Source organism: Phaethon aethereus (assembly GCF_964289735.1).
Source record: "Phaethon aethereus genome assembly, chromosome: 6".
NCBI classification, from domain to species: Eukaryota; Metazoa; Chordata; class Aves; order Phaethontiformes; family Phaethontidae; genus Phaethon; species Phaethon aethereus.
In genome coordinates, this window is record NC_138580.1 from 43,994,826 (window position 1) to 44,019,017 (window position 24,192).

At 45.8% G+C, this 24,192-nt stretch overlaps 2 protein-coding genes across 3 annotated transcripts in view; one reads left to right on the top strand and one right to left on the bottom strand.

Annotated features, from left to right (window-relative positions):
• The window catches only part of DIP2A (disco interacting protein 2 homolog A), a gene marked incomplete at both ends in the record, with an annotated part of 134,341 nt that extends 126,039 nt beyond the window's left edge, over positions 1-8,302 (top strand). Inside the window, 7 exons of one of the 2 annotated variants that reach the window (XM_082001749.1) lie at positions 304-333; positions 1,378-1,439; positions 3,285-3,342; positions 3,805-3,879; positions 4,545-4,719; positions 7,065-7,188; positions 8,050-8,302. In XM_082001749.1, coding sequence (XP_081857875.1) covers positions 304-333; positions 1,378-1,439; positions 3,285-3,342; positions 3,805-3,879; positions 4,545-4,719; positions 7,065-7,188; positions 8,050-8,302 — 777 coding nt within the window. The remainder of the gene's footprint in view (positions 1-303; positions 334-1,377; positions 1,440-3,284; positions 3,343-3,804; positions 3,880-4,544; positions 4,720-7,064; positions 7,189-8,049) is intronic. The other variant, XM_082001750.1, reaches the window with a different exon arrangement.
• A 9,799-nt stretch (positions 8,303-18,101) lies between these two features.
• On the bottom strand, positions 18,102-18,899 carry S100B (S100 calcium binding protein B; the record flags this gene model as incomplete). Its single annotated transcript, XM_082001740.1, has 2 exons — positions 18,102-18,242; positions 18,762-18,899. The coding sequence occupies 2 exons, from the start codon at positions 18,897-18,899 to the stop codon at positions 18,102-18,104; spliced, it is 279 nt and encodes a 92-aa protein (XP_081857866.1).
• Positions 18,900-24,192: the final 5,293 nt, after the last annotated feature.

The window sequence follows — 24,192 nt, forward strand, 5'->3', positions numbered from 1 at the left end:
TACAGATGGAGGAAGGATTTATGATAAGAAAACAGGCATTACGTATGATCTGCCTTAAACCTCTTCTTTATTAACTGGGACTTGCATGTTTCCCAATGAACCACTTAAAAGTGTCAAGCTCTTAAATAATCTGAAATGGAAATTTTCTTTTCACTCTAAAACAGTATGAGTTTTGTTTCCTGTCTTACTGTGTGTATCTTATGTTTCCAGTGCCTCTTTGTTTGTATTTTCTTTTTTCCCCTTTCTCTCTGTTTCACACACTTTGATGGCCTCTGTTACTTCTGTTTGTGGTCCCACTGTCAGCCAAACAGGCTGGGCAAGCTGGCTGAACAGGTATAGTGATGCATGTGTGCTTGTAATGTCCTAAAGTCAGTCTGGTTCAGCAGTACTACTCTATAAAAAATACGTCATTTGAAAAAAAATCAAGCAAGACTTTCTTTTTCTAAAGAAGCTCAGTTTTACTCACAAAGAACACTTGTAGCTGAACTACCAAACCTCTTTTTCAAACAAGCAGAAAGGGGGTATAGCAATGATTAAAATTACTAAACGGTATATTCCTAAAGATAAAGATCATACCATTAATCTGGTGTGGCTGTCAGTGTCACTGAGCCTCAGCGATGCTACAAAAGTACAAGGGAATGTCATTATAAAGACATTATTACTGTTCTCCAGCACTGCAGTCTTGAGCTAATGGCCAAGTGGCCTCATTTTAAGTATCTCTAAAATGTGAAACTGTGCTATGGGAATTAAATGTTGCCTATTTTTTTAGCTTAAATGTGCATTTTACAGTAGTTTTTAGTTGTCTTGCGTTTAAATTCTGCTGGAGGGGAAAAAATAGGTCCCCTCTTCCCTTGTTGGGAAATGGGAAACCTCTCACGAGAGTTGGTCAGAGTATCCTCTGACTGCAACAGAGCTCTGCCTAGGCTGTTACTGGCAGGAGCCTTGAAAAGGTACAGGTTGGTTAAGAGTTATGTTTTTAGTTAAATGTTGCGGGGGGCGTTTCTTCACTTGACAAAACTGTTATAAAGTAGAACAGCTGAGCTTTGGGAAAGGGATTAAGCCTGCATAGGTTTACGCTTAAATGCTTTGCACTTGCTCTGTAGTTTTTTAGAGGAGGTGCTCACCGAAATGAAATTTTAAAAACTTAAAGACTTACCTGTATACTTGCACATGTATTTACTGATTCCATAAAACATCAAGGCTTTATAGCAGTCACTCTAGAAAACGGGGCTATTTTACTATATTTCTCATAGATAAGGGGAGTACTTTTTAAGTGTCAGTAAAAAAGGGGAGGAATTTGTGAATTTATGTGGCTGTGAGAATGAAAGCAGGATTTTCTGGTTTCTGTTGAATTTGTTTCTTCCTTCTTATTCTTAGGGAACAACAGGACCAGATCCAACAACAGTCTATGTAGATATGAGAGCACTACGACATGACAGGTACAGATTATGTTAAAGCATTAACTATTTAATGACTGTAGAGGAGAAATTTCAGCCTTATTACATTGCATTGATATGCTGAAATATTCTTGGCAGCAGCTAATCCCTCATCACTGAATACAAGGAACCCGACCCTAGAGAATCCTATAATGACGGCTGTGTGCTGGAAGTGGTCCGGCATCTCTTCCTCCATCACTTGTTCTGCTGTTCCTTTCTAGACTCTTACCTAACTTGCTGTCTGTTCATCAGTCTTGTATAATCTAGTCTCATTAGCTGTTTTTTTACCTAACTAGACCATTAGCAAAAAGGGATGTCACCAACTGGCCAGTTAGTCACAGAATCACAGAAACAGTTAGGGTGGGTGGGATCTCTGGATGTCCCTCATGCAACCTCCTGCTCAAAGCAGGAGCAGCTTCAAGGTTTCATCAGATTACTGAGGGCCAGGACAAGTTCAGTAGAGACAATCTCCAAGAACAGAGATCTTCCTCCTCTCTGGCTGTATGTGCTGAGACTTACGCCCCACTCGGGGGGGGTTTCTTTACTGGCATTTCCCATCTTGCATATTATGTCCCTGGCCTCCTCTTCTTATAGCATGCACCTCTGAGAAATCTGGCTCCATCTTCTCTGTAACATTCTTTGGGTAGTGGAAAAAGTGCAGTTAGGAGTCCCCCTTAGACTTTTTCTTCCCTCAGATCAAGCCAACTCCATTCCCTCAGCCTTCCCAGATCCAATAAATTGATGTCAGGCCTGTACTACAGCGTATCAAAACACACACGCATGCACATACGTACACACTTGTCATCTGGAAACTTGCCAAGGGTACATCATTCTGTCAGACATTATTCTGTAGTCATAAATTTCATATTAACTTGTCTCTCAGTTAACTTGGTTAATACAAGTGCTGGCAGCACCGAGTTCAGCCTGTAAGTTTAGTAGGGTACATGTATGTATGTATTTGTTTCTGTACTTATTTTAAGACATGTAATATCACGACTTGGTGCATTTGCCTGTTGTGGGTTTGTTTTTTTTTTTCAATTGATAACATTAAATTAGGGGTTGATGTTAACTGGCAGTTTTTGTGACTACTCATCTGTGATTTTGCAAGCTTAAGTCTTAGCTGTTAGAAGATAATCTATTCACCATCATTTGCATGATCCCAATTTGGCATCTGAACAGATCAATGTAAACTACAGTCATTTTTTCGTATTTAATATATCGCTATGACTTGCATGGTATATATTCCTGTTAAAAACAAGTTCAGCCATAGCCTCAAAGCTGCCACTGTGTTTGTAAGTTCTAGCCTATGGGCGTAAGGATAGTGTAATATAATATATAGGAGCCTCTTGTACACCTCTCCTAACTGCACTCAATTCTTGTTCCTTCTTGTACTATCTTCATAAGAGATGCCTCTGATGAGGCATAGTGTCACTTAATTCCATTTAGGCTGCTTGCTCTTCACTTTTTGTAATTCCTGCCAGTGCTCTGCCATGGTTCAGTGTGGCAAGCAGAGATCCAGGAGAGTCTGACAAGGAAGGTGAATGTAAAATGCCGATGGAACTGCAACCTTAGAGTTCTGTTGGAAAAACTTACTCATCTCTCCAGAGGGCTGAGTTTCTGATTCTGAAAAGAAACATTGTCTATGGAATGCTAATATGGAAGTCTTGAAGACAGCTAGAAACTCTTAACTGTCTTACTACATTGAGAATGCCTGAGCATAATTGGCTGGCATAACAGTTTGGCCAGAGCAGCAAAGGATAGGGTAACACTGGATATACTGGAACACATCTTTTTACTTCTATTTAAGTTCATAAATCCTTGTACAAATGCATTCTCTTATTTTCTCAGGGTGCGTTTGGTAGAGAGAGGTTCTCCACACAGTCTGCCGCTTATGGAGTCTGGGAAGGTGAGAGACTGACAGCAATCCTTCCTCCTCATGACCCTTTCCTGGGTGGTGAGCTGCTTCAGCTGGACCTCAGTACAGAATCTGTGCAACAAGCTTCACTAATCACAGTATATCTGAGAGGCACTAGAGAGAGCATAAAATGAACAGCTAGTTAAAATGAAGCCAGGTGCCTGAAGTGAAGCAATAGGATGTGTTGCTACAACTGAAAAAATCAGAGGCCTTCATGTGGAAGGTGTTTTTCAGGTGTGAAACAAATTTCAACTCCGAAGCTGCAAAAAAATAGCTGCTTAGAGTTTGAATGGTTAAACAACTTGGTAGGAAGAGATGGTTGATATGGTGCAGAGAGGAGTAGAAGGGGAAGAATTGCACAGACTGACGTCTGTGGCTCTGCATTATTAATTTCTCTTTTGATGAACTCAAGTTCTCTTAACTTCTATTTTAAACATTTGCTTCTTATTCAAGATTCTTCCAGGGGTAAAAGTCATCATAGCACACACAGAAACCAAGGGACCTCTGGGAGACTCACATTTAGGAGAGGTAAAGCTTTGATGCTGTTGTACTTTGTTTATCAGCAGTGATTTAATATATAGATAAATCATGTTAGATAAATGCCTGTCTCTTAGTGGGATGCCCACATAATGTGGTAAGTGAATGAACTCTGCAAAGAGCTGTAACTGTCTACATACTTGTATGTACGTCTGCATGGCTTCCTCCCTCCTCTGCCAAACTACTGCATGCCAGTACCAGGTGATATCAGTTGACTAGTCTGTCTGACTGGCAGCTAGAAGAGGCAGTGAATATCTTATGTACTACCATCAGTGGACAGTAGTAATGAGGTAATTTTACTCTGTGGTTTAATCTTTGTTTTATATACACCTGGATGTGTGTATACTAAGATGCCCAACTAATAGAAGATTCAGGTTAACACATGTTCCTTTCCAATAAGCCAAATGCCGTGTTCATTTTTCCTCTTTACCATTCCCAATTACATGTATATAAAACTCCTTTTTCATGATCATTTTCTGTGAGGCAGAAGTTAATGATTTATTTTAATAAAACTACTCCTGGCATTTTAGGAGGAAAAAAAAATTGTTAGTGGAACAGATCTTTTAAATCAATAAATGATGCTACATGGGTCTGGCAAAGTAACCTATGTTTATATGGGAATGATTCACCCCCTTTTTTTTTTTTATATCCCCTAGATATGGGTGAGCAGTCCGCACAATGCTACTGGTTACTACACAGTGTATGGAGAAGAAGCACTGCACGCTGATCACTTTACTGCTCGCTTGAGTTTTGGAGACACTCAGACCATATGGGCTCGGACTGGTTACCTTGGCTTTCTGCGCAGAACAGAACTTACTGATGCTAGTGGAGGTGAGAGAAGACAAATGTACTTACAGAAGCATGTGTTTGAAACTCCTTGGGGTTGTTGAGCTAGTGAAGAGTAAGCTATCCTTCAAGTTCATCGTGACTTCCATCAGAGAAAAGTGCTGAATGTAAAAGGACTTGTTACTTTGTACATATTCATTGATTATAATGATACTGAGTAATCGTGCAAAATGAGACATTTATAATGTCCTTTTGACAGATTTAGAAGTCATGTTCATGTTCCTTTTTTCCACTTATATGAAGTAATATGAGCATATTTGTTAGAAGCACTATAGCCTTTCTACTCACTTTTCCTCTGAACCTCTTTCCTTACAGACATGATGCAGTATTTCAGTGCTGATCTAGAGAATGAGTAATGTTGTCATTCAGCAGTTTTGTTGCTGAATGTAATGAAATGTATATTGCTAATTGTCTGTGATTGGACTTAAACGAATGGTGGTATCTACGTGTATAGTGTCAGTGTCCCATCATTGCTGTCACTCGATAATGAACGGTAGGGCGTTCACAGACACCTTTTACATTTCCTGTAATCACTCATGGTACAAGATAGAAAAGCAGTGTTCCCATTTCTGGAACATAAGCATCAGTTTGAGGGATGCCATGCATGTCCGTCCTACTTTTAGTTCTTCATTATGTGAAGGAAGAAGAGTGAGCGAGGAGAGCAGTTTGTTGAAGGTGCAGACTTTTGTTGAGGAGCTACCCCATGTCTTGCAGTGGATACCAGTCCAAGATTCAGAAATGGTCTGTGATGTAATTTTGTTGGATCTAGTTGCTAAGAGAGGGTCATCCTCCCATCTACTGTGCTGGTGTGCTATTCAGTCTCCCTGGGACTTTTGAGAACCAGAAAGGTGCATCCTATTGCTCCAGCTGGAGAAATCCCTGCAGCCCACTCAATTCCATCCCCTCCAGGTCTGCATCCTGCAGACTTCCCTCTTCCACAGTCAGAGTGCTATCAGAGAGCTGAGAGGTGAATTCTGCTGAAGAAACAGACTTTACCAGAGATGTGTGGTATCCTTAGCCCACAGCTACCACCACTCCGCAGAAGGGTCCCTTCATGGCAACCGGCTTCTCCACCCATTCAGCCTACTTAGTACACTGAGCAGTTCTGTGTTGGCCAGCCCCTCTGCAGTCTCTGTTCCTGAAGTAATGTGGTCTCAGGCTCTCAGTGGGAGCTGGTGTAATGTGGATCCAGCTCCCTGAAAAAGCTTTTTACTGCGTATCATCTTCCCCTTCAGAGCTGGTAGAGCACTCAACCAAGGTGCTCTAAGCTTTCCTTGCTTTCCTCCTCTACGATTTTCTAGGGTAGTTACCGGACCTCCAGAGCACACTGTACTGCCACTTAGTGCAAGGTTCTGCACTGGATGCTTTGATGGAATTGTCCTTCTGTCACTGTTCAAAGTGAAATGGCTCCCTGTTCCTAAGAAAGCTGATAGTTGACAGAAATTGGAATCTGTGAGCAGAGAAAGAGAAGTTGCAAGTGGCAAGGCACCAGATTACTATAGCAAGTTTTTGTACCTTACAGCTTTCTGAAAAATCATTTATCTTAGAGATTTTTATCACTGTGGAATAATGTCAGTTGTCCTTTAGTTTGTCAGCATTTGAGAGGCTATGTATGCTGAATTAACATAACAAGTATGCATGTAATACAGCGCAATTTCCCAACATGCTTTTTGTCTCAAGTTACACAATTGAGCAGAATTATAAAATGCATGGGAAAAAAAAAGCAAAATTGAACTGAACAGAGCTACAAGATGAATGTGTCAATATGAAGAACATGTCCTTCAAGAAGGGTCTAGGAAGAGCTTTGCTTATTTAACCTAGCAAAGCTGAGGAGGGGATAGCAGCGAGTTGTTCTTGCTGCATCAACTGTGGGGAACTTAAGCTGAGAAGAATATTGCTGGCATGAGGACAAGTAGGTATAAACTGGTTTTAAAAAGAAAAAAAGTTAAATCTGGAAATTGGAAAGGTGTTCCTATTGATTGGAGGAGAGTTCTCTGGTAAGAATAGTGGGACAAAGAGATTCTTTAACAATGGATTTTGATTGGGTTTATGAACTGAGATTACATTACATGAGAGAAGGGGCAGGACTGGATGACCCAGAAATTCTTTTTAGTCTGGTTTCATTTGCTTCAAGTCAATAGGTGGAAGTGCTAACTGACCTCTTAATTCTCTTCTCTCCAAATGGTAGAGCTTGACACGTGTTACAGACTCCTTCTCCTAGGAAGCACAAGGAACATCTTAAGACATCAGGAATAGGAATAAGCATGTACAAATTACAATGTTTGTTCTGTAGATCTGATGATGATTTAAATGTCTGTGCTATATTGCAGAGAGGCATGATGCCCTGTATGTGGTAGGCTCTTTGGATGAAACACTGGAGCTCAGAGGAATGAGGTACCATCCCATTGATATAGAGACCTCTGTAATAAGAGCACATAAGAGCATTGCAGAATGGTAAGATCCTCAGTATTTTCTGTATCCTTCTATTTCTCCTAAAGCAGCAGAAGTCAAGCTTTGTGGAACAGCATGCTAGACTCAGAGATAGCTGTTAGAGGGAGCTCACCAAAACTTTGCTTAGAAATGACTGCAGTGAGAGTAACTGAAATATAATGCCCCTCTTTCTCCTGCCTCTGCCACTCAAAAATAAAAAGCCCACCCTTTTATCAGAGTTTAATCTTCATGATCTGAAAGAGGGAGAGCAGGGCGTGAAAGGGGCAGCAGAGCACTTGCGAGTTGTGTTGTTCACTTTGTCTGTGTCAGAATGTATGCACTTGGATGGTGTAAACACATGGCAAGGATTTCTTTGAATGGTATCTTCCAACATATAGTGTTCTCCTTTGGTCATAATGGATGATGTATGCCATTTGGCTGTAGGTCCTCTACAGTCTCAAAGTGGTGGTGTTCATTTGTAATCTTTGGGAGGTTTTGTCTTTCCTTTAATAACCTCTGAAAATTTACACAAGTACATGTAATACCAATCACACACTGAATGTGAATTCTTAATGGTTCCTGTTTCAATACGTAAGTGCAAAGAATTCTTAAATACATGCTTGTGTGCATATAAGAGGAAAAGATCTACTTATATTTTGTACATGAACAATTAAAAAACAAGTGGCAGAGAATATCGCAAGAAATTACAACTTTACTACTTCTTGATTCATAAATATTTTCACATTATGATTATATCACTTGTTCTCATTTATTATATTGTTCAAGTACTTAGAGAAATTATTTCCAGTGAGTCTCTCTTTGGTAACTAGCTTCTTTTGACTATGTATTATTTTCTCACGATTAATATTTGTATAATGCCAACAGTGCTGTGTTTACATGGACCAACTTGCTGGTGGTGGTTGTGGAACTAGAAGGCTCAGAACAAGAAGCGTTGGACCTGGTCGCACTGGTAACAAATGTGGTTCTGGAGGAGCATTATCTTATAGTAGGTGTTGTAGTCATTGTGGACCCCGGCGTTATTCCTATCAATTCCCGTGGTGAGAAACAACGAATGCACTTAAGAGACGGATTTTTAGCTGACCAGTTGGATCCTATTTATGTTGCCTACAACATGTGAAAACAGAAAATCACATCAAGGCTAAAGCACCAAAATCAAGGGACTTTCTGACTAATAACATTGGAATCCATTTTCTGTGTTTTTAAAAGCTGTTGAAGACCTTAGGAAAATGGAGATACTAATCTTCACAGACCTTCATCTCTCGGATTGCATTTGCTTTCATAAATCCATTGTAACAGTTACAGCTGTCTTGAGACAGAGAGTTTACTGGAATTCCTGAAGGAAGCTTCTTAGAACTATCATGGACCAATGTTTTTTTACAATAATTATGAATGTCAGTACTTGATGCACTGCATAAAAGGACATAAAGTGGGGTGGGGAGAGAACACCAGCTATGAGGAGGACTCTTGGAAATAATACTGAAGTAGTGAGTAACTGTTCGGAGTTCACCCTCGATGTGATTGTTTGCAATATATTGGCAGTATCTGGGTTGGGACATAACTTTCAAGATTGCACACATCTACCATATTCTCTACTGTACTGAAAGGAATTTTGCACATATTTGAGATTTTAAAATGCAGCCTTTTTATTTTAAATCACTGACTCATCCCTATTCAGAAGAAACAAATTCATTCTGATCCCAGATTCAATGTAACAACAATTATGCTGCTGTTCAGCTTTTTTGCCAAGCAAAAACAAATACTGAAACTCTAACAAGGTTACTTATCATGCCATGCTGGACTCTGTAATGCTATAAACTTTATAATAAAATATAAATTAATATCCAGTTTTAACTACTTAATGCAGGAGCCTTCAGTGCTCTTGCTGTTGTAACTTCATGTTAAAGTTGCTTGTTTTCATAGCATTAGCTGTTAATTACTGCCCTGCATAACGCCAAGTATTTGAAAATTCATTCCAAAGCCAATAGTCTCTGAATGATTAGTAGAAGTGTTTACAAAGCATGGTCTTACAACATGTTTTCCCTGAATATCCTGTGCTGAAACTTAAGATAGTGATTTTTTCTGCCCCCCCCGCCATGGAAAGATACTCACTGTTCGTTAGCTTGATCTGCTGTGGTACAAACTTTTTTTTTGAGTTGTAGTTAGACAGACTTTTTTTTGTTCAAGCTGAAATATCCAGTTTGTTGAGTCAGAATTGACCAATTAAGGTTTTGAAGTTTCTGCCTGATCTAATACTGCAGTGAACCTAATTCAGAAAGAGAATGTGAAGTTTTTCAAATACTTCATGTATTTGAAGGTAAGCAGGAGACTAGCAAATAGTTATTTTTATAGAGTTGTTAAAGACTTTGAGCTACATAGAATTTTTTTAATAATGCATGAGTTTGTCAAAAGAGACAGGTTTTTCTGCAAGGCAGTTCTGCCTGGATCAGTGCCTAAGAAAGATGGATGTCAGTCTCCTGATATGAGGATATCATATTGACTCTTTGTCAAATAAACTACAAAATCTTGAACAAAAAGCTTTCACATATAGTAGTTCTTTGCCCTCATGGTATTTGACCGTAGTGTATTATACAGCTGCATACTCTTGACTGTAATTATGTACAGAATTTGTGTAACTTATTAAGTACAGCAACCTCTAGCAGTGGACTGTGGGACATGCCTCATAACTGCATAGCTGCCAAAAGGAAAGAACTACCTAACCCCAATTTTAATGTTGTAGGTTTTTTAGCAAACAAAAGCATTGTAAGATTTTTGTATTGAGATATTGATGACAGTGAGACCAGTTACCTTGTAAAGGAAATCTAGAACAAAAAACACATTAAACATTTCAAAACAGCTCTCTAAACTGACTTCCTGGATCTTGAAACTTACTCTGTTAGATCAAAAACTTACCAACAGCACACAGCTTTTACCTATGTTTTGGACAGTTTAAGGCCTAAAGAGCTTTTTCTGAAAAAAAATCATTATAGCTGCTTTACAATTAAAGCAATTCCACATCCTCAAAGCCTAGATGTTCTCGAATTTCGTGACATTCTCTAAACTCGGAGCACAGCCCCGGGGGAGTTACATCCCTGCCCTCAGCAGGATACTGCTTATTTCACACAGCAAAGCCAAGCGTGGCTCTTGACATCGTGCCCTACTGGGCCGGGAGGGCAGCCTGCTGTGCGCCAGTGCACGAGTAGCCTCGCGCCAGGGCAGCTCCCCAGGGCCGCTGGTAGCCAGTGGCTCCGGGCGGCCGCCAGCCCGGACCCCCCGCCGAGCGAGAAGATGGCGGCTGCTGCCCCTCCCCGGCGTTCGGCACCTCACTTCCGGACGTAACCACCGCGCGCCAGTGGCGCATGCTTGCGGGGCACGACCGCTGCTGCCGCTTCCGGGTTGGTGCGGCGCGGGCACCGCCGCCATGGTGCCGGCGGGGTTGCCGGACCGCCGGGCGGGGGCCGGGCGGGGCTTGGCGCTCGCCGCCGAGGCGGATCGGCCCCACGGGTGCGAGCAGTGCGGGAAGGCCTTCGCGCAGGCGGGGGCTCTGGCCAAGCACCGCCGGGTCCACACTGGGGAGAAGCCCTACCGCTGCCCCATCTGCGCCAAGGCCTTCGCCCTCTCCTCGGGGCTGGTCCTCCACAAACGCACCCACACTGGGGAGCGGCCCCACGCCTGCCTGCTCTGCGGCAAGGCCTTCATCTCCTCATCGCACCTCGCCCTCCACCTCCGCTCCCACACAGGCGAGCGGAAGTACCAGTGTCCCGTCTGCGGGAAGCTCTTCCTCCAGTCCTCCCACCTGGTGCGCCACAAGGCCATCCACACCGGCGAGAGGCCTTTCAAGTGTGAGGACTGTGGCAAGCTCTTTGGGCGCACCTCGCACCTTGCAACCCACCGCCGCATACACACGGGCGAGAGGCCTTTCAAGTGCCTGCAGTGCGAGAAGGCCTTCACACAGAAGGCTGGGCTGGTCCTCCACATCCGCCTGCACACCGGGGAACGGCCCTACAAGTGTGACAAGTGTGGCAAGAACTTCCGCTCCTCTGCCCACCTTGTGTCACACCAGCTTCTCGAGTCAGGCGAGAGGAAGTTCAAGTGCTCCACCTGCGGGAAGGCCTTCAAGCAGGCGTCATCCCTCAAGCAGCACCTGAAGACCCATGAGGCACGTGACCCTCACCACTGCTCGGTCTGCAGCCGAGCCTTTTCCAGGTCCTCTTACCTCCAGCTTCACATGAGAACACACAGTGGGGAGCGGCCGTACCACTGTTTGGTTTGCAACCGGACATATGCCAAAATTTCCACCTTTGAAAAACACTGTAAAAAGCACCAGCAGGATGAAGAGAGGCCAGATGCTAGACCAAAGCTGATGACCACCAGGGCAAAAGCACTGGCTGAAAAGAAAAAGCAGGAGCAGAAACAGCAGCACCGAGATGACAGCTTTGAGCAACCTCACCAGGCTGACCCAAAGCAGCAGCAGCAGGCAGAAAGGCTGTAAAAGTCACTAAAACAAGAACGGTTCTTGGCCCTCTGCAACATTGTTCGTGGGAGGTAGAGTGCCTGGTTTAATTTTTCTCAAAAGAAAAATGACATGCTGCACCAGCATTACTCCAGAGTGTGTTTCCAAATGGAATTCTTTCTCTGACGCAAGGTTCAATGCAAACACTACTCTGAGACACAGCAGATTACTGAGGCTCCCCACAGTCGGTGTGGCATGCAGAACACCCTGTGCTTACAGGGAGATTCCACCTGTTCACAAGCCCTGGTGGTTTTGTGTCATGTCAGCAGCATTTTTAGAATGCTTCCAGGGGCTCCTCACCAAAATGCCTGCTTTTACCCAGATTGAAAGAGGGATGCTTCTTTGTATGCAGAAACAAGTTAAGTTGTAGTCTCTTTTGTTTGAAGAGGCAAGAGAGGTGGCACACCTACAGATTTTTACCAACAGTGGGTTTAGGAAACAAGCAGGAATTCATTCTGCAAAAAGTGACTTGTTTTTAAAAGCATAGTGGGAAGAAAGCATCTTTGAGCCTTTTCTGTTTTTCTCACTCTGAATTACAATAAGGCATTGTACTTAGCATCCAGATAATGCTGTGTATGAAGTGTGTTCAAAGCACAGCAATATTGCCAAAGCAACTTCACTTGTCTTTCTCAAAACTAGTGAAGACAGATGTCAAAAATCTGTAATTCATCTTAAATTGAATGAATTTGACATTTGAAATACCAGATTGTAGTAAAGGTACAAGAATGATTCCTCCCCCCCCACCCCCACCCCCCAATGATCTGGGAATGTAAAATGTAGTAACAAGGGAATTCTAAGCCCCATTGCTGGGCCAGTCACCATGCTGAGGGAATGAGGCAAGATGCCATGAAAGGCTTGCTGTCAAAAGCAGATGTTTCAGATTTATTCTGGGGTGTGAGACTGGACTCCAGTGAGTACTAAATAACTTTGTAAACATTAATAAAACTGCCTTTATTGCAGCAGTGTTCTTTGTGAGCCAGTACTTTGTACTGACTTTTTATAAGCTTTATGTCAGTCCAGCAACAGTACTATAAGCATACTTTATGCCTTTATTTATTGCTTATTGTTACCTAGGAATTTATTATAGCAGAAAAAGGGAAGCAGTGAGTTCATTTTAAGTGCTCATTCCTAATTTGCCCTACCAAGTCCCTGATTTTTTTAACGCTATTTCCCTGCCATTGTGTGAAAACATGTATTATGCACTTTAAGGATCTTTTTGGATAGGCATCTGGTTGTGGCTTCTATAGCATATTCACAACTCTGTTTTAAGGCCAAAAAAGGAATTTTCCAAAAGCTTGCACATTGAAAGTATTGCAGTGTATCAGGCCAGAAATCATGTTAGTAGATGACAGGGCTGGATTACATCTAAGAACTAATTTACAGGTAACAAAACTGCATTGAATAATTCTCTAACTTTTTGCACTTCAGGGTTTACTTGATGCTGGGTATACTGTTATTGTTGAACTGCTTTTTATGTTCAGCTGGTTAATATACTTTAAATATTTATGTGCTCAGATATTTCAAATGAGATGTTTCTAAGCCATTGTTTCTTGTCATGCCAAATTCTAATGTAAATTTTCCTACAGTCTTTAGATTTTGTTTTGTGACCAGTCATGTTGTTTAGGAGGAGCTAGACACACTGAGTTTTAGTTCCAGTTCAGTTATGCCAGTGCCATATGAGCAGAGTTCTATCTTTTTTGTATTTCAATGCATGTTAGTAAAAAGATATATACCACTATCTTTTCCTGCAGTCACTTTTTTTTTAATCCTGTCCTCACTTAAACATAACAGTTTGCTTATGGAAGTGAAAATTATCTGCTAATTTTCTAGCATTCTTTAAAACTTAGCGTGCAAAGGTAGCTGCAAAATAATGATTTGTCTTTTATTTCTAGCATTTTTCTTTGCCAAACATAGGTGGCAGTGCCATGGTGGTTGTGCCTATACTTGTAATATGGCATGCCCATGTGCAGAATCAAAATTTCAGTGGCAATCATAAAAGTGACTATTTAAAGATCAGTCTTATGTTGCTCCTTAATAATTTTGGAGGTGTTTTGTTTTGTTTAAAAAGCTTCCCATTTTGCTCTTCTAGTTTCCTGCTCTGTCAGCTACCTTCCCCTTGCAATCAGAAGTCCACACTCTTCAGGATGCAAGAGGAACTCAGACTTTGTACAGTAAAATCCAGTGTCAAGAATATTTCAGAATGGAAAAAATGAAAGTATGCTCTAATGTCCTGACTGTTGCAGTGCAGTAAGGCCATGCAAATCCTTTAAATTTGTTATCTGTTAGGGGGAACAAATTCACTCCATGGATGACTCACAGAAATGCTGCCACTTTCTTTTGAAATGTATTTTTCAGCTTAATGTACAGAGGGAGCAGGAATGTGCTTCCATGTCACTAGGCTGCCAGGATAGAGGAGCACACTTCAGTGCCATCACTGCTTACAGTGTGGAGTTCTGAAGGCGGGGGAGACACAGCCCAGCAGCGCAATGCTTTGTTTACGCAATCGCTTTACTCCAGCCAGCCAGGTCAGGAATGTTCCTTCTCTGGGGTCTGTAAAAGTCCACATTTGATTTGTGGATGATTTGTGGAAAAAGCGTATTTTGTTTTTGTTTTTAAGATAAATTATTTTTCTTGCTGTCAGAATATGGACTCTGCCTGAATTCATGGATTCAGCCTGAATGCACTTCCATCAACAGTTAACAAGATGAAGAATATTTTTTTAGATGTGCTAACAGCAATAATCAGCACTCCCAGAAAGATTAGATGCTATGTGGAAGAACATTTTTGTGGGGGTGTGTAGGTGCTTTTCCAGTGCTGGTAGATTTGTGTCTGATCCAGAGAGAGGGTTCCCTCTCATAGATGCGCTTCTGCAGAGAGAGTAAAAGTGCAGGTTCTAACCTTCCAGAGCAAAAAGTAATGGCAGCATTTTAAATCATGAAAATGTAATTCAGCAGAGCTACAATACAGCATGTATGTACTAAATCTGCCCGCATCTGTCACTTTCCTAGTTTGCAAAGTTAATTTGAGTCTGTTACAAACATCTCGGGCTCCTCCTGTACTTTCTTCTCTTTGTTTCACTTCTAGTACTGTTGATAAATAGTTCTTGTCTTGACAGGGCATTTAATATGAGAAACCATACGTTGGTGCCCTTCCTGGTGGGAAATTCACTTGCATCTTCTATAGGAAGTCAAAAGCATAACAAAAATGTGTCCAAACATCAGGTAGGCGCTGCTACAGTAATGCTGCTGTTTGATCTTCAGGGAGCCTCCCAGATACCTGGGGGTCCCATGGCACAGATCCCAGAACTCTGTGTTACCAAACCAGCCTTTCTGCAGGTTGTCATATGCCAGTATGCACTAATGACAAAAATATGGATTCTGTGAGTTCTCCTGGGGTTGATGCAATGTCAGATCAATCTAACCAGTGCCAGAGAGGTATTGTAAGAGCATACACACTTTAGGTATCCAGCAGGCGGATTCAGTTGGCTGGGATGGGGGCATAACTAAAAATTATGTAATGTCATGAGCCTATCACCTTCCCTTCCTGAACTATCCCTGCCAGAGCCTGAAAACCAGTGGTGTCAGGACTAGCACTTTTAAGTAACTAGCCTGTCATTGCTGGGAGGTTAGCGAGTTGCTGAAGCATTTTGAGCCTCCTTTAGAGCCAGCTGTGATGCCTGCCTTGCAAAGCTCTGACACCTGCTCCTTGGTCAGCCCCAAGGCTTCAGAGATTTTTCTTTTTTTACTGTAGAAAACCTCGCACACTTCAGAGCCCTTCACAGCACTACTCAAACCCCTTGTTGGCATGGCAGCGTCTTTTTTGAAGGCTGGACAAAAGGGGCTTGTGCAGCCCGTGTGGACCCAGGGTGTTAGCAGAGGTGGTGCATGTGGCTGTGCCTGTGCCTGTGTGTGCGAGGAGACAGTGTGCAGGAGGGATCGGCAGTGGCGAGTTGTTGGCAGAGGCAGCTCATGCTATGTACTTGGGCTGGTGTTGCCCAAACTGCTTTGCCTGCCTCCCCCACCGCTCCATTGTGCGGCTGTCCCCACAGTCCGTGCTCTCAGCTGAGGCACCGCCTGTGTCAGAGAGCAGCAGGACACAACAGAGCAGAGCTGCAGTACAGAATGGGTGGTGCTGAGTGAGGCCTGTGGCCATGCAGTCTCTGTTTTGGGACTGTCACTTCAGGAAAGCTCCAATTTCCTTGCTGACTGGGGAGGAGTGTCTGGGGCTCAGTAGCCTGAGCACTGTGTACTGCACCACTGGCAGCCAGGGTGCTCACCTCAGAGGAAGACATGCTCTCTTCCTCCCTGACAAGAGGCACCAGCTGTGCTGCACCTTGTCCTGTGCCTCTGTGAATTCTCAGCAGTGGTGTCAGGATCAGCCTTAATGCCAGAAATACGCACAGTCATACTGTGTTGTTGCCTGTTCCTGCCCCCATTGCTCACCAAGGGACAGGACAGCCTGCTCTGTGTCTCAGCGGTTCTGCCAGCATTCAAGTGGCATATTACACCTGCAGCCCTTTGCTGCTGCTATGCTGTGCAGAGCTGCTGAAACAGCTGTCTTGGGAAGGATTCCTCATTCATGGGAGCAGGTGGAGTGAGGTGTGGTAAGGTAGAAGGCAGGTGGGACTTGGAGACCTGACAGACAGCCTCACCTACAGACCCTTGTGCTGAAGCATCAGACTCTGCTGAACTCAAGTTCAGGCTCAAGAGAGGGTCATGCGAGTCCTATCTACCCTGCCTAACACTGGGGACGCTCTGGCACTCTGTCCCTATTTGTTGTCCTCACATGCTGCTTCAGGTCCATACAAGTGTTGGAAACTGATGAGGATGTTAAAAATGTGGTGGAAGTAACTTGGGTGCCAAACAAGTTGTCAGCAAATGAGCACTACCCTGGCATGGCAACACTGATTTTTCAATTCTAGATGGTGTACAAGGTGTTGTCTTTCTTGTATGCATGTCTCTGCCTGAGTGTCCCCTTTCACAGCTTTGGAGAGGCAGATGAGAATAGCAAATGGTCCCTGTCCTAGGACATGTCTTTTTGCACATGAAATCATGAAATGTGGAATGAGGTAAAAGCGACATCTGCAGGCATCTTTGTTGTGAGTTTGTTGCTTATAGATGTTGCTAGCCATGAATGCCTAACTCACAGGTATCACTGAGCTGGATGGCAATTGCAAGACTGGAAGAGGCAGGAGCATAGGCTTCAGGGAAATTATCCTAGGTTTCGTTTTGGCTTTGCAAAGACTCACCAGTGCAAGCCCCTCGATGACCCCTGGCAGCAGTGGACACATCCTGAACAGCAGCAGTCCCACAGAGCTGCATTGCTCTCCTCTGGCCTCACAGGTACATCTGCCAGTTTGGACATCCAGACAGAGCATGCTGGTGGCGACAGCCTTGAGCTGTTTGGCCAGCTGCAGTGATACCAGGGAGGAGATGAAGGGTCGATGACCAACAAGAAACCCAGGGGTGTGAGCCATAGCAGTGCTTCAGGCTGCGTCCTCCAGCCTTCCCCTCCAACAGTGCAGGGAAGCCAGGGAGCTGCACACAGCCTGGGACAAAAGGATGCGTTTTTCACCAGACACTAATTGCAGCCCAGAGACCAAAACAACATTTTATTCTCACCGTTTCCACAAATTCCGGAGGCTGCACCTAGTCTACATTAAAGCACTGTGGTGACACTGAGCGGATCCCCCCTTCCCTTCTAAGTGAGCCTGGAGACCTTGCCAAGGCACATCCCAGGCCCAGAAGCTGTCCCCAGCTCAGAAGCCTCATACACTTTTACTTCCAGTTCTGCAGGCTGATAAAAGTGGGAGGATTCATTGGCAAGAGAAAAGCCTGGTCCGTTAGATGGTTATGCTTTGTCTTTCAAGCCAAGGGTGTCTCAATGTGCCAAGAAATGTGTGGGCTCTGCTGAGGCCCTGTGACAGGCCAGGGGCTGTGCTGCCTGGGTTAGTACCATGCATAGGGTGGTCAGAGCCGACAGGAATCAATGGGAGCCATTCTGTTCAGGCCAGTGGGCACAGAACCAGGCTTCTGTAACCAGCCCCTCTGCATCACCTCCTACTTCAGCCCTTGAATTTCAATTTTTGCTTTGCAAGCAAGCTTGGATCACAGCATCCACCTGCCTCCAGACTCATGCATGTCCCTTGCATACAGCAGCAGGGAAGGAGCTTGAGACAAGGCATTCGCACACCGCATCCAGCTAGGTGGGCACTGGCTGATAGGCTTTCCTGAGCCATGCGGTTGTTTCTTATTCACAAAGCTGCAGAACTTAATAAGCTGCTTAAGTCTAGCACAAGCTTAACTCCAAGGAGCCCCTAATTGCACCCAGTCTTTTTCCCAGAGGAGCAATGCTGCTGTGCATCTCTCTGGCATGAGCAGGAGGTGCTTGCCTGCATTCTGCCAGCTCACTCGTGCTCAAAGAACTCATGGCAAGCAGCGGTGACCATTGCAATGAAGGCTACAAACTCCTGGAAGTCACATTCTGCATCCCCATCGCTGTCCAGTGCCTCCATGACTTTGTCCACAGTCTCCTGGTCTTTGATCTCCTGAAGGGATAGAAACAGGCAGCCAAAGCTGGGGAGGATCAGAGTGAGGCCCAGGCAGTAACATGTCCCCACTTCTCAGGTGCTGTCATGGCTGAATCTCTGTTCAGACATATCCTAAATAGCTCGTTGCTCTTTCCCATCTCTGTGTTGGGGCACCGGCCTGTGCCTGCAGCAGCATCAGCGCAACAGCGGCCCTCCTGGAGCAGGAATTGCAGCCACAGCTGTGCCGCTGGGAAGGGGCATCTTGAGCCCCTTGGGGCTAGGCTGTCCTCCCTTCCCAGGGAAGAAAATTTTCCCAGTATCCAACTCAAACCCCAGCCCCCAGCACAGGCTGTTGCCCTTGTCCTGCCACCTGCTGCTCCTGCAGAGCTGGAGCAAAGTGTTTAATGCACTGTTACATGAATAAGCCCCTTCCCCTATGCTTGCTTCCCATGGGAGATGGAGTTAGCAGAGCCCAGAAGCTGCTTGATAAGGCTTCCTGAGCTCAGCCAAGTGAGCTGCACAGAGGGCAATACTTACACCAAGAAAATGGGTCAACTCATTGTTAATGAGCTCCTTCAGTTCTGATTTCTTCAGCTTGTGCTTGTCTCCCTCTTTCCCAGAGTACTGGTGGAAGGCATCAATGATGGCAATCATGGCCTTCTCCAGCTCAGACATGGTCGCAGAGTGGCCCTGAGGTCAGAAGAGCAACAGGTGCATTAGCCTGGGCAAGCTCCAGCAATGCCTTTTGCTTTGCAAGCGTGGCCACCCTGGGGCCCCCCCGAGGCATCACCAACACTGGACCTTGCGCTCAAAACATGCTGCTGAAAAGCACCGCTAGCAGCTCTCACTTCAGGGAGGAAAATCCCAAGAGACCTTGGCTCTGCCTCTGGGAGGTCTCGAGGAGAGGGGAGCCACAAGGCAAGGAGTGCCCAGTATAGGACTGGCACATGCCAGGAGCTGACCCATCCCCTGCGACTGATGTGAGTTTGGCACCTTGGGTCTCCATGTGGGCAGAGCGTAGGAGAAAAAATGAGGCAAGGCTGCAAAGCCCTGGCGGCTTCCAGCAAGGTGCTCCTGCATTTTCCATATGTGCCGACCTGGCTAGCAAGTGGCATGTTGTCACTTCACCTCTTCTTTGGCTCCCACTACTTAAGCCATTGCTTTGTTCTCCTTGCTTGGGAGAGGTACAGGCAGGGGTTTAATTTCTGCACATGGAGCTTCAGAAAGGTTTTGCTGTCCCCTCTGTCACAGGTGCTCTTGCCTCTGCCTTTCTTGGCCACAGGCCTGTCTCCAACTGAGCAGTCAGGGGAACCCGGGCGGGAACCAGTTTTGATGAGTTGCCAGCGGGACAAAATAAGCACATCTCCTCTAAACCTCTCTTCTCCTGCGCTTGATCTGGAGACCCTCTCAGGAATGTTAATAACTGGGATTGCAGCATTTCATGCAGATTTCACAGACAAACCAAAGAGACTCTGATCGAAAAGGGAAACATGCGAAACCACCTTCCCAAAAGCCATTGAATGCACTGATGCTGGGGGTGGGGCAAGCCTTATTGTCTGGCATTCGGTTAATTCATACCTCATGGATAAATGCCTCCTGCCCTGCAGCCTCACTCCTGTTCCACCACCACAAGGCCCAACGCTGAAGGCACTACATTTCATCCCATGTCCTGACTCTCAAGCTGATGCCCTCCCCCAGTGCAGCAATGTCCGAACTGCAAGGTAGTTTCCAGTCAGGTAACAAATATTCCTGAAGCACTTCATGCATGCATCCTAATAGCCCTCTGCATGCTTGTGCCCTGCCTGCATCAGGCTGAGCTAGCTGCCAGCAGCACTGCCTGCTTCCCATCCGCAAGGCTGAGGAAAGTTTCAGCTCCCCACTGGCCTCCGCTGTAGTGGCAGAGCTCAGAGCTGCAATGGTGCCCCCCGCGCCACCCCTCCTGTGGCAGCACCCCATCTGCCCTGGCATCCCCCGGCCCGTCTCACCTCCTTGCTGGCGGCAGGGCTGTGGTACCGCAATGCAATGCAGCCGGGCGCCCCGGGGACTCGCTGGCTTCTTATGCCTGGGGGCGGAGAGCCCAGGCCCTGCAGCAGCGCCCGCGGCGCCAATGGCAGCAGGAGGCGGGGGCGTCGGGAGCTGGGCCCGCACTGCGCAGCGATGCACACAGGGATGCATTGACTCACTGCCAGCCCATGGCCGTGGATGTGGGAGCCGTTGTGGAGAAAGACACTGTTGTGAGAAAAAAAAACGCTGGGTAGTCAGCAGGAGTGTCTGCCTGGCTTGTGCTGCCACTCTTGTCCACAGTAAAGGCAATGAATTGTGAGCCATGGCGGGACAGGCACAGTCAGAGCTGGCTGGGGAGCCTAACACCCGCCCCAAAGCACTCCACAGCCAGGGCCGGGCACATGGGAACGATGGAGCCCCCCTGTCCATGTGGGCCCTGTCCCAGGGCTGCAACACCCTCTGGGGCACAAGTTTTTCTTTGCATGTGATGGGAACATCCATCAAAGCCTGTGCCTGTGGCCTCTTGTTCCTTCACTGTGCACGTCTGAGATGGGTCTGGCTGTGTCTGCTCTGCCAATCCATCGGTCTAGGGGACAGTGGGACCCTTTGCGGGGCAGCTGCAATTGTATCGGACTGCAAGTGGTTGAAGGACAGAGCTGGCAGCAGCAGCAGCTCCTCCCTGATGCCTGCCGGGGCAGTGCCGGGGCGCGCCTTGCCGTAGCCTCCCGGGCAGCTGCGTTAGGTGGCTCGGGGTTGTACAGGTGCTCTCACAAGGCTGTCACCTGGCCAGTAACTGCGACAACACCCGTTTGTCTGGGGGATGGCGGGAACCTCCTGCCTGCGTGTCCCTGTCGTCCTTGTCACGGCCACACGGGTGGCATCGCTCAGAAGTCCTCTGCCAGCCCCAGCAGCCACCACAGGTGTTCAAGGCACTTTTATTTAAACCCAAGAGCTGTAAGTTTCCCTTTCCACCAGAGACTCCCGTGCAGGCTGGTGCACAGACCTGACGGAGGTGGTGCTTTGTGGGGGCTGGCGGGCAGCCCGGCAGAGGAGGGGGATCTGGAGGGGAGCAGGCGACAAGCAGCAAGAGCAGCAAGCAGCGTCTTTTGCCCAGACAGCTCCCGGTGGTGCAGTACAAGCATGTGGTTGATAAACACAGAGAACATGCTGAAGAAAGCAGGTTTTCACTGTGTTTCGTTGCCTAGCCACACTGTTGCCCAAGAATGAGATGGAATGAGCCGAAGGTGAAGCTGTCTGCTATTACTGATGTGGGATGTTTCCGTTTACACATTTTCACTGCAGCACAGGATCAATAACAGCTTTATGGCTTAGGCCTTTGCTGAATTTCAGACTCGGTGTGACTTGGAACAGGTCACCACTGTTACCAAGAAGACAGGTTACCAATACCGATGATGGAGAGCCCAGAGGTGTCATTTTATTACTACAGTCAGCTCCTGTGGAGAAATGTGAGGAACGTAAGAAAAAGCCTTATACATATGCTTGTGGGGCAGAATGGGGGTCTGGATCTCTTAAAAAATGTTGCTTTGAAGAGGCAAGACCAGGTTGCTGGCCAAACACAGTCACTGGCAAGTTCCTGTGTTCCCCAAAACTGCCATGGATGTGATCACTGACACACCACCTACCATGTTACTTAACAATTTTTCACATACCAGTGTGAAAGAAACCTGTCCACATTGATCATTTCTTTACATCAGCTCTTGAAAGCTTTTGTAACAGCTTCAAACACTGGTTTGGGGAAAAATAGTTTCCTCAGTATCAAGCTTGACTCTAAATAAAGATCTGACCACTGAAAATTATCGCATTTATGGCATTGCAAACTGCAGCAGTTATCTGTGCTCTCGTTGGACTGGCAGGGGTAGGAGGCATGCTTTTAAACAGTGGTGTTGCTAGCGTGGAGACAGTTTGTCAACAATCTTGCAATGTTTGATTTTTTCCAAGGGTATTTGTATTCACTTAAGAGCTGGCTATAAATGGGGCTTTCTGTCAGCAGGAAGGAAACAGTATTTTTCTCCATCAATAGCAATTTGATTTGGTAGATATCTTGGCTCAGTCATTAGCCAAGAAATGCATCAAAGCACACCATTTCTAGTCAGAGACAAGGTCCTAGCTTAGCCTCGTTAAACCATTTTCTGATGTCATTCTTGGAAGTGACCTTTTCTTAAAATGGAATAGAAAAACTAGCATTTGGCACATCAAAACCAGAACAGTCTTGAAATTCTCTTTCCTGGTTATTCTTACTGTCCATATCACCCCAAATCATTCTTCCAGATCATCATACAGGGAATGATCTGGAATGATCTGCTGTGCTGGCTGATAGGGTGGGAAGGAGCAGCAGGATCAGGTATGAACACCAGAAACCTCAGCCCTTTTCTGCCTCTGCTAATGAGGTTGTCCAGGCTCATAGCCTAGCAAACACTGCTCTTCTGGCCTGTGAAAGTCCAGGAGGTCTGGGCATGGGTGTGGGGCTGAGAGCTGGCTGCACTTTTAGTGCTGCCCAAAGAGCTGCTTCCATTATTTTAACGTTCACGGTCCTGACCCTTGAACAGAAGACTGTAACCTTGGGGCTCCTTTCCTCGGGGTCACTACTTCCTTGACAGAGCTTTGGGCTGATGTGTTTAAAGAAACAGAGGGTTTTACAGAGCTCAAAACCAAGCAAAACACTTCAGCCCTCTGCCTGTCTCCCTCCCCCCAGTAAAACACAATGTGGGCTCTTCATAGCAGTCTCAGGGAGAAAAGCCAGTGTATTTCTTTGTCTCTCTGGTGTGTGTGGCACCAGGCTCTGCCAGACCACGAGACAAAGACTGGTGGTCATTGAACTGGGAGAAAAAAGTAGTGAAAGCAGAGGAATTTGGGTGGGAGGGGGAAGAAGCTGCTTCTGCTCCCACAGGGCTGTACTCGCTGTCCCAGCACACAGAGCAGCATTGCAGAGAGCAGGTTCCCCTGCTCTGTGCCATGGTCACTGTGTCTGTTTCTGAACCCACAAACACAGCAGCCAGAGATGAACTAGGATCCTCATGGGAAGCCTCAAATGATGCCTAGAAGCAGAAACACCAGAACACAAATGGGAATTGGGCTGGTGCTTCTTGAAGTTGGAGAACATGATGGGCCTGATTTAGTGCCCTGCACATAGCTCCATGGAGCCTGAGGAGTTGTGTCTGTCCAGGAGGGACCCACTGGGCTGCTGCCTCCACCTGAGGACAAGGAGAGACTGAGTAGGCTCCGTGGGATGAGCAGTGGGTCTTTTTTGTCCCCAGAGAACAGACTCACAAGGTTAAGATGGTGTCTCCCTCTCAGAAACCACAGGTTTCTTTACATCATAAAGCTACACAAAGGTAGCTTTACATCCACCTTCATCTCATAAAACCTGGGCTTTGGCTAACTGGCATTTCCCCCAATCCCTTCATTCCCTCACTGTCCTCCCAGCACAACCATGCACTAGGAGTGCACAAGAGCAGCTCTGAACCTTGCTGCTGGCCCACCAGGTGCTGTCACCTTGGCAGTTTTTGTCACTCCTTAAGAAAACACTGAATAGTGCTGCAGCCACTGCAACACAGTGAAAACACTGGGCTGCTCATACCTTGTCTGAAACATGGCCTTAAGCTTAGGTCTGTTCCTGGCTGAATTCATAGGATCATAGAATCACAGAACCACTGAGGTTGGAAAAGACTTCTAAGATCATCAAGTCCAACCATCAACCCAACACCACCATGCCCACTAAACCATGTCCCGAAGTGCCACGTCTACATGTTTTTGAACACTTCCAGTGACAGTGACACCACCACCCCCCTGGGCAGCCTGTTCCAATGCTTGACCACTCTCTCAGTAAAGACATTTCTCCCAATATCCAGTCTAAACCTCCCCTGGTGCAACTTGAGGCCATTTCCTCTCGTCCTATCACTGGTTACTTGGTAGAAGAGACCAACACCCACCTCACCACAACCCC